Source organism: Chenopodium quinoa, unplaced genomic scaffold (assembly GCF_001683475.1).
Source record: "Chenopodium quinoa cultivar QQ74 unplaced genomic scaffold, ASM168347v1, whole genome shotgun sequence".
NCBI classification, from domain to species: Eukaryota; Viridiplantae; Streptophyta; class Magnoliopsida; order Caryophyllales; family Amaranthaceae; genus Chenopodium; species Chenopodium quinoa.
The window spans coordinates 7,381,330-7,392,440 of record NW_018743850.1 but is presented as its reverse complement, the minus strand read 5'-3'; the positions used below and the strand labels follow the sequence as shown (position 1 = coordinate 7,392,440).

Genomic DNA, 11,111 nt, shown 5'->3' with positions numbered 1-11,111 from the left:
TATATATAACTTTTGTAATTTTTACTTGTGGAGAATTAAAGTTATTGATCGTTAAAGTTTTACATTAATAAATATGATAAAAAAAATAAATAAAAAATTAAATAAAAAATAAAAAAAGAAAAACAGAAAAATAAGTTAACGCTTAAAAGTAATGAATAAAGATACAAGAATCCCTCACTTTCAAACACAAGTAAATGATAAGACTTGAATTTGTAACCTTAAATTACAAGACGAACACATTACCAACTACACCAAACTTACTCGCTTAATGAAAAGGGTGTTTTCATAGACATGTGGTAGCTAGAAGACAAGAACGAAACAAAGAATAGTTGAATGTAAAATGTAGAGTTGTAGACCGAGCCCGCGGCATAATTAAAAATAAGAAAAGGACAACAATAATAGAAATCGTAGTTTGTCTTGAAGGTCGCACAAATTATTAATGTTTGTGGGAATATGGATCCGAGCCCGTTTACACGTACTTAGTTTTTCGCATTGCCGGGTTTTTTGCCCTTTTCACATTTTCTTGGCAGCATTTTTTTAGAATGTGTGTGCGTATTTTTTTAAACTACTGCTTCTTCACATCAATCTTGGTCACAAGTTCACAACCCCCACTTATTACGTAGTTTTTGTCTCAATCTTTCTTCCTTCAACTTCCTTCAACTTTTTCAACCTATTTAAAATAATGTAATCGTATGTTTAACACAAAGAGCTAGGAAGGTGAGTTAAACTACTAGCATTACTGATTAAATTATTTCGCTTTGTAGATTTAAATATATGGATTGAGGAGAGAAGTCAATACCTAATGACAAAAATAATACTTATATAACATGAATACTACGATGTATATATGAATACTATTTGGATCTTGCTAACGAACGTGCCAAGACATTAGATAAGCATTTAAAACATTTTTTAAAGTACTATTAATTTTGGAATGCATGTCAAAATCACGTGTCGATCAGTCTAATTAATGTTTATTTTATATAAAATTTCTACTTTTAGTTAGCTTGTCCTACGCCCTCGGAACGTTCGTTAGCTTTTACCATACTATTTTATACTCCGTATTACATACACGGCTTTTCATGACATATGTCTTGACTCTTGAGTATACATGAGTTATGATGAGTTAGGGACTTAGGGAAGGTGTGTAAACCAACAACTGGATGGAGATAGACTAGTGGGAAACAAGGGGGTTTGAGGCAGGATGCAGGAACACACAGTCAAACATGCATATAGGAATTTGTTGCTAATTGAATATTGTAGGGGGCCTTTTTCTCTTTTTGTTTTGGGAATCATACTTACATTGATGGTTCTATAAAACTTGGGTATTTTTCAAAAATAAATAAATAAATAAATGCTAAAGCATTGAAAATTTCCAAAATAAACCTAGAAGTATTAAAATATTTCCATCATTGAAGGGTTAATTACAATACTTGATATGGAGTAATTAATATAAAGTAAAATGTATCTGTGTTAATGCATAAAATATAAAGAGTAAAGAGTAATAATTTATTTAATAATGATAAAGAATATTAAAAGTTATTATCATTACTCTCTCCGTCCCTAAAAGAACGACCCTATTGGGGAGTTTTCACGAGCATTAAGAAACTTAAATGAGAAATACAAGTGTATGGGAAAGCTAATGAAAATACATTGAAAAGGTAAATTTACATGAGATTTGCAAAAAAGTAGAGAGAGAAAGTAATAAAAGTACATGAAAAAAACAATATTTACATGGGGAAGCTAATTTTGCACAAATATTATTGTAAATTGGAGGGTATTTTAATATAAATGAGAAGAATATTTTGGGACTAAAACCTGGCCAAAAGAGTCATTCTTTTAGAGACGGAGGGAGTATTACTTGAAATTTTCTAAAATTTATATAACAAAAGGATTGTAAACAAAATATTAAGATTAAGGGGTTGGAAAATTGTGAACTTGGGATAAAAAGTTTTAAAATATAGAATTACAGTCATATGTGGAAATTCCAAAGTGAAATCCTAATTTAATAACACATTATTTTGTCATACATGTCAAAATTACTACAATACTAAACAAAAAAGTACAAGTTTAGTCTTAGAATATGTTTTAAAATTTTATACTTAGGCCTGGAAGCTACATAAATAAAAGAAGAAAAAATTGATACAGCTGATTGAGCATTAATATTTGATGGTAGGCTAGACATGCATAATTGGTAATTTGGACCGATTTGGTGATGTCAATAATGAGGATCCAGGGGTTTCAGCAGTACTGTTGTTTTCAATTGCCGACGTCAAAACTTGATAAGCAACTAGACATCCACTTAATTGCTGTGTACAATAACAACCATTATAGCCTCATATATAGGACTACAAACTGGATCTTTTTTATTGGTTATGAACTAAGACTACTATTATTCCATGTTATATTTCATCCAATTTCTCTGTTTAATTTTCAAAACATCCTCTTTAGTCTTTAAGCTGTTCCATTATCTTTTGCTCATTTCTTTGTCCACCTTAAAAGTAGTACAGTACTTGTATAAATAAAGTTCGAAAATTATTAGAAACGCGTAACATATATAACATCGGTCATTTTTTCGAATTTATTGTCGTGGATGTTATTCAGACAAAAGTCACTAACGAAGTATAAAGGTATTCAAGGTTTAACTTAATTTAAAAAGTGACATATTATTACGGAACATGACCTATTGTATAAGAATGGGGCCGGGCTATGAGTACCGAATAATTGTGGATATTAGCTGGAGACGAGACGTAAACAATCTTCTGTTTACGAGTCTAGAGGAGCAGTGGCCGGTGATTGTCAAGGGCAAAGCCTAAACAAATAGAGATGGCCAAAGAAAGCAAAAGAAGTAGCATTCTTGTTTGGGGTACGCAATCTTAAATGCCAACTTGTCAGATTGTTGGATATCCTAACATTATTTCAGTGTCAATTATTTTTTTCCTTTGACTTGATATTAAATACAGTATATATATATTCCAAAAGAGTGTTGTTATCCCAGAAGAAAGCTAATTCTCTCAGCAAGCAAACAAAGGAAGCTCACATGAAAGTGCCAATATAACCATATCAATCTGATCTGCTTCTTGTATGCCCTCTGTTTTCTTTTGGTATGTCCAATTAATACTGCATACCTTGTTTCAAAGAGAGGAGAGAAATAAGAGAATGCATGAAAAAAGGTAAATAAAGTAAAAGAAATGTATAGTAGTAAAAAAAAAAAATTGATAAAAATAATGCAGAGTAGAAAATTTAAATGTATAAATATTGTTAGGTAAAACTGAAATACTCCATACAATAAAATGTATGTCAAAAAGAGAAGGAAATAGAATCTAAAACATCGAATAAGAAAACCTAAAACAGAAAGTAGGTACTTCTTCCGTCCCAGAAAAGTGAGGCGTTAGACTTTTTTTCATTATTCAAATATTAACTTTAATTATAAATTTTTTTAAAAAATATATTTTGTCATAAAATATATTGTTAGATAGGTATAAATATAAAATTTTAAAATAAAACTTATATTATAATTTTCATAGATCAAACTAGTTCATTGATATATGTATAAAGATTAATTGTATCCCTACGGAGGGATAAGGCGAGGCATAACTACACCTCTATTATACTCCTCTAAAATACGACTAAGTTCTACCAACATATTATTATTATTATTATAAACTTCCAATTGAGATTCCTGAATGACTCCGTGGTTGGCCAACCCAATCCACTGCGCTATTCCCTTCTCTGAATATGTGAGCCACTGTCACTTGCCAACGATCATCGCCAATTAGATTCAAGCACTGCCGTATGTCACAAGTAGATGTTAGAGTCACTTAGCCAACAATGCTTCACCCCGTTGATTGACTTGCAATCAACCAGATTTCAGCAAGCTCTATTTTCAATTTGCCACTGAATTTAAACTTCACGAAGAAAACTTGCTACCGTGAAGCTCTGATACACAGTGAATCTGCCCATGGGCAGGAGACTACGAGGGAAGAGGGGGAAGGTAAACTGCAAAACAAGCGCTATCGGTGGGATTCGAACTTGGGACTTTCAAGTCGCCAAGTGCAGCTCCCACCATCAGACCAACCTTGTTTAGTAGTGAACTACTGTATTTTTCAAAGGTATAGTAATAAAACTGCGTATCTTTCGAAAATATTTGCGTAAAAAAGAAATTGCAACAAGCATGAACAGTAGCAGCTAAGCAACCAGCAGAGATTGGACAATTGATAAAACTTAACTTGATTCAAGAATTTACTAATTCCCCCTTTTACATACTTAACAGGGGGAATGGATTTGTCTAAAGTTTCTAACCAGAAGTAGTTGAATTACAACATAGTACAACATATTTTATAGCCCTTTTTTATCATTATAAAAGCAGCAGATTTATCAAAAAGACCCCAACTGCCTCTTAAGTCTTTAATTATAGGCATAATAAATTGCAAATAAGTAACCCCACCTACAATTATATCTGATTCTCTTGCAACATCTAAGTGATGCTCTGTACAAAATAGCTTCTCCCTTTGCCCCTCATATCATGAGCTCCTTCCAATGTCTTTACCGGCGAACTCGGGTCCTCCAAACGAAGCTGCTGCAGCAGCCACATCAAGGCCGTTCCCCATTGATGTGATTAGTGCCGAGAGTCCCCCGTTTGGGCTTCCCCCAGCAGCCATTCCCAATCCAAGGAAGTCCAGGGTAGGTTGTTTTGGCCCAAACATTGAAGAACTTCCAATCATTAGTTCCTTCAATCCGGACCCTTCATCACAAGGTAAGCCCAACCCTAGGCCAGATTGGACGGGGCTAGTCTCAGGCTCAACTTGTCGAGAAGTCCATTGAAGACTATCTGAGGGTCCAGCAGATGAAGTCGATGAGACAAGCCCAAGTCCACGAAGCAAAGACCCACCATTTGCTCCCATTTGAGCAGCCTTCTGAAGTAGTGCTGTGGCTGACATTGCTGGCTGTGGAGGCGGTGCGTACTGTCTTCGTTCTTGACCAGCAGGCCCAAAAATCGATGACCCGTGATTTGTAGCAAGGCAAAGTGAAATGGGTTCTGCAGGTGCAGATTGGGGAAGTTCTGGTGGAGGGCACTCAGGTTGAGTCATGGTTTGAATGAAGTCTGAGAAAGCCGGATTTGCATGAGATTGTAAGCTAGCTGCTGGAGCTGAGGAAGAAGCAAACAAGGTAGCAAATACACTGCTGCTAGTATTGGCACCACTACTAGAACTGCAACTACTGCTACTGCTTCCGCTACCATTTACCCCAGTTGGGACTATAGCGACCGGAGGGAGTACATCTTCCGAGACTGGAGTATGACTTTCGGGCAACCCTTGAACTGTAAAACAAGATGAAAAAGTGTTTCTTCACTAAACAGCAATGGCCTTTTTATCTTTCTGCACTGAAAATGAACTTTAAATAAAAGTAAAAGAGTCAAATTCAATCATAGTCTCCTTTCTCATCTCCCCCTTTCTTTCCAACTCTTCCACTCTTAAACACTTTGAATCATTTGGATCTGCCCCTTTAATGAAAGTTTAAAAGATATTAAAATCATTTAATCTCCTACCCAAATGCACTCTGTTAACATCTTTTAACTAAAATATGTAGCTTTAATACAATCTTTAAGTCAGCAATAATATATAAGCATCCAATCTAAAACCCAAATAAAAACAAAAAAAAAAAGGAAAAAATAAGATCAACAACAGACAAAATGAACTAAATCCAAAGAAAAATCATCAAAGATTAAGAACAAACAAAATTAGAGAAAGACAACCAAACTCATCATCCAATTCAACAAAAAAAAATATAGAGCATATCAGAGAACCACGCACACAAACACAAATATTAATATGACACCATCTAGTTTTCCTACTTAAGAAATGGTCAATATACCTGAACTCTGAATAGGCAAAACAGATGACACCATAGTAGTAGCTGGAGTCACAGAAATCGGGGTTGACTGCGTCGGTGCTGGTGGTGCTGGTGGCGGTGTTGATTGCCGTGGAGCAGGCAATGGCGACGGAGGAGGCATCTGTTGTGACACTGATGGCTGCGGCGGTGCTGCTGCAGCTGCTGATGGTGGCGGCGAAGCAATTACAGTTGAAGCTTTTGACTCAATCTCCATCTTAGTGCTATTGTTATTAGCATTATTCTTACCATTAGGATGATTTCTGGCACTTTCCTCAGCTAAAGCATCACAAAATGCTCTGTGTGTAATAAAACTATCCCTCCTGTCAATTCATTAACAACAAAAACAAACAATGAAATAAATACCCACAAAATTAATAACCAGAAAAAATCTCTTACAACCAAGAAAAACTTAAGAAAAAAAATCCAACCTTGAAAAAAGAGTTCCACAATCACACTTATATTCCCTAGTACCACAAATCTTGATATGAGCTTTCCAATCAGATTGAACAGCATATTTTTTAGAACATTTCTCACATTTCCATTTTTTTTCACCATGTTTTCTACAAAAATGTTTCTTAATCCCAGTCAAATCTCCCAAAGCTCTAGAAGGATCATGATGAACACAACTAATTTCAGGGCAAACATAAACCCTTTTCTTTACTTCTTTACTCGATCTCTGCCTCAACTTCCACGGCAAGTTATGCCCTCTTCTATGTAGCTGAAGATTCTGATCTCTCTGAAACCCCTTGTTACATATTTCACACACAAATCTGTTCGTCGCCATTAAGGTTTTCGGCGACAACGCTATCACCTCAGCATCCGGATCTGCTCGTTCAAATTATCAACCAACAAGTTAATTACCATTCCATACAACAACACAAACAAAAATGACAACGGAAGTTGTAGAATCAAAGGATTACCGGGCATTCCAGGCTGATTACGCTTCTTTCTAGTTGGGGGTTTTAAGGGTTCTATTTGATCACCGCTTGAAGAAACACTAGCTTCTCCAGAAGCTCCTGTGTTATTTGACATGGTTTGAGCTGATGAATCATCCAAATCTGCCGGCATCACCAAATTATGTTTGGGGAAGAACCGATATTTTTTAGGGTTTTTTTAAGAGAGAGAAAAAAACAAAAACAAAAAACACACTCAAATTATTTTTTTTTCCTTTTCTCTCTCTTCAACAGCTACCAGTCAATTTGCTTTTATCACTACAATTTTTATTTTCTTTCCCAAAATAAAAATTTAATCTTTCTCCCAACTACCAGCTGGTCCCTGCACTGTTGATTCTCTGACTAGAAGAACATGACACTAGGAGCGAAAATTAGCTAACGCTTCTACTAATCAGAGTAATTACTCTTAATAATTACTTCTAAAATTCAAACAAAGGGTGAAATAATTTCTGGGTTTTCTTCTTTTTGTTGCTTAACCAAAAAAATTTGCCGGAAAGATCGTCGGAAAATGAACCGATTTCCGGCGAAGAAGAAGCAGGATTTGATGGGAAATTTTTGGGTTTTTTTTTTCAAAGAAAAAAGGGGGGATTTCTAAAATTGTAAGATATGGAGGGTTGAAGTAGCAATTGATTTGGGAATATTTAGGGAAAGATTTAAAGAAGTGGACAATTTTAGAGGGTTAAAAGGGAATTTTTGAAAAGACGGCGAGGTTGAGAAATGGAGGAGAGAGAAAATAAAAAAGAGAGAAATTCTGCAAAATTGTCAACAGATATGAGTTGCTAATTGCTATGCATTTGTTGGTCTTCTACAAGGAAAAAACAAGGAAAGAGAGAGAAAATAGGTTTTTAATTATTTGGAAAGGAAATAAAAAAGACAGGAAAAAGAAAATGAAATTAAATGAAGGGGGTAATAAACGAAAAAAAATGTACGGGCACGTGAGTTGAGGTGAAAAATCTTGTGTTATTTTATTGAGTTTTGATTTACTCGAATTTTATCACGGTGTCGTGTCAACCCGTTGGGTGACTCGTCGGCAACATGGCTTTGTGTTTGGCCCTATCGATGTTTCGTGGCACCGATTTGTCGTAGTATGTTGGTTCATTTTAGAGGTGGTCAATGGGTCGTTAGATTGGAGTTGGATCAGATTATTTTCGGATTAGATTTATTTGTGTTAATCTGGTATTGGACTTTTGGGTGATTTAGAACGAATAAGTTATTTTTCGATTGTGTTGTCAATGTGCTTAATTCATGTTAAAAAAATTTCCTTTAGGATTGATTTGATGGGTTTTGTTAGGTCATGTTGGGTTAATTCAAATTCAAATTAAGTTAAGATCAAGTCAAGTGATTATGTGTATTCAAATATTTCAAATCGATAATTAAGTATGAGCCAGTTTTGCTAAGTTTAGTAAACCTCTTTTAAAAAATGAATGTCAATGTATATTAATGAATCAATCATGAGCCAAGTATGTTATAGGGGAAATACCTCTGTCACACGAGTCAATTAAGGGGTGAGGTTGTAGTGTCTATGTAAATTTCCTAAAACACATAAATAAATCTCTAAAAAAAATGTCTGGTCTGTAATTTTAAAAAGATAAAGCGTATATTGTGTGCATATAGATTGAGTATAATATTTTAAACTTGTAAATGTTAAGTAGATTAGTTGGTTAAAATATACCTAAGTTTTGATAACAAATCTTGTCAATTCCACATTTAACAAAGATCATGTCATTTTCAATATAAAAAAATAAAAAATAAAACTCGAATTTATTAACAAATTTCTTTGATATGAGATTATTAATAAATAATTTTGAATATTCATGTAATATTTTAAGAAGTACTTTTGCCCTTTAAATTTAGGGTTTTTTTTTTTTTTCCTCTTCAAATTATATTCATTACTAATGAGGTTTCCCATGTTCAAAAGCTCTTCATTTGGTGACTTACCTAATCTAAAAGACAAGAGTTGTTTATCATACTCCACAATAGTAATTTCTACTTTTGAAACTTATTATAAAACACTCACTTTCCATCTATAAAACACACAGACTATACTTTTACCTTAGAAATCATATTTCCTAAAAGCAAATATAAAGAGGGTAACTTCTCTCAAGTATGTCCTAACATGTCGAGTATTTTTGCAAATTGATGCGACTAATATATTGTTATTGCATAATTAAGCTTTTTACCGGGTTATCCTTTTTCCCAGTGGGGATTAAACCCACTAGAGGTTAATTAATTTACTCATTATGATTCTTTTTACGCTTATTGATATTTCCCGTTAACTAACTTTATTTTTAATTTTCAACAAATAAAAAGTATAAAAAGTTTGATAATCAAAAAATGGAATGGAATCAAGTAATTGTATATGTAAGATTCTAGGTTTGTCATATTCCAAAAATAAAGTTAAATTAGCTTATATACTCATACCAACATTTACAATAGTTTGTGGGAAAAAATGTTTATGTTAGTACTCATTACTACACGTTAAGTAAATAACTACACCTGTTTATTAAAAATCAATGAGAGTTCATAGATAAGCTATGAAAGCCTTATTATTGTTAGAGAACCAACTCGACCAAAAAAATTAAGCTAGTAATTAATGCACATCATTGTTTTATATAATTTACCACATCCCTTCACATGTGAGCCCATAGGGCTTAAAACGTGGATGCAATATGAGTTTTCTTTTACCTAATGCTACATATTCCACTAGGAACCTGACCAGACCTTATCTCTTACGGTTTTTTTGGTTCGGTATTCGCGGACTAGACACCTTGAAAGTGAAGGGGGAAGAGTGAGAGATTTTTACACTCAAAGTGTCTCTAGTGGAGATTGAACCCAAACCTCAGGGTTGGAAAGTGCAATCTTTTTCCCTAGACCAAATTAAACTTGGTACGTAGTTATATATCCTAATTGATTAACATAAGTAAATACTTCCTCCGTTTCATATTAGATAACGCATTTCATTTAGGCACATTTGTCAATGTATACTTTCTAATGCAAGTATCTTTGATTATATATTATCAAAAATTATAAAAATTTGATATTTACAAAATAGATGTTGAAACGGATTTAACAAGACTTCACATAACTTAACTTTTCTCTCAACACGAAATTACACAAGGAAGTTAAAACATTTTATGTGAATATGTATAAAGTCAAACTGTGTCATCTAATTTGAAACAGACAAATATACCAAAACTCTGTAATTCTTAATTTTTATACAGTACGTACTGTGTACTTTGTATTTATAAGGGCCTTGGGCCGCAAGAAATAATAGTGACCTAAGTAAGAGTAAAAAAAGAGTGGTGAGGATAAGATGGAAGAGGGACGTACAACCAAAAAGGCAGCATTATCTTTTCTGTGTACGCATCAATGCATCATTGCGTGCATTGACTCAGATTTACAGCGACCATTTTCAATTTTTTTTTTTTTTTAAAAATTTACTTAGGCCAACTGGTATCTGGGCCCACCTTTTTACAAAAATCGTTATAAACTGGGATCTTTATCTTTTAGGCAAACCCAAAAGAAAACTGTAGAAGTGTTACATACATGCAGTATAGTACCCGAGTACGTAGCAGTATTCTTTATTTATATTTAGATCCATGGCCCATCACTTTGGGGCCCATTGGCCCAGTAAGTCTTCATATTTAATGCTTCATTATCTACTCTATTTCGTTTTTGTATTTGCCCTCGTCTCTCTCAAACCATCTGTTGGAGTTTTTCTTTTTTAAAAAAAATATTTTTGGCTTGGCTAGACAATAATTGAGTCATGAAAATCTGCTCACATTTAATGGAAAGAAATCCGTTCATAAAGTCTAGAGGATATCTTACAACAAAGTACGAGCAGTGGCGGATCCAGGAATTTCCGACTGGTGAGTCACAATTGATAACCAAATATGTAAAAAGAAAAAATTTACCAAAATTCCCAAGAAAAATTATTTACAAAGATCATCCAAATAGAAAATTGACAAGATTACAGTACTAACTAATAATTAACAAGCTTAAAATTGACAAGACTAAAATTAACAAACTAATAATTAACAAGCTAATAATTGACAACATGACAAGCTTAGCTCTCTAATAATTAACAAACTAATAATTGACAAGATTAAAATTTGTACAAGCATTAGGTTCACATTTCATCAAAAACCCAACAACATTAACAAAAGGTTCAAAGTTAGTATTTTTTTTAAAAAAAAAAAACTTAGAAAATAATTTATTTTTTTTTTTTTTTTTTAAAAACTTAAAAAATATTTTGGGCCCTGGTGA

General features: G+C 33.5%; 1 protein-coding gene across 1 annotated transcript; it reads right to left on the bottom strand.

Moving 5' to 3' along the window:
* Positions 1-4,189: 4,189 nt before the first annotated feature.
* On the bottom strand, positions 4,190-7,718 carry LOC110686196 (protein indeterminate-domain 2-like). Its single transcript, XM_021862795.1, has 4 exons — positions 6,813-7,718; positions 6,321-6,717; positions 5,875-6,212; positions 4,190-5,320 (listed from the first exon to the last, which is right to left on the bottom strand). Exons 1-4 carry the CDS (start codon positions 6,958-6,960, stop codon positions 4,524-4,526), a joined length of 1,680 nt encoding a protein of 559 aa, XP_021718487.1. The 5' UTR covers positions 6,961-7,718; the 3' UTR covers positions 4,190-4,523.
* Between the last annotated feature and the right edge of the window lie 3,393 nt (positions 7,719-11,111).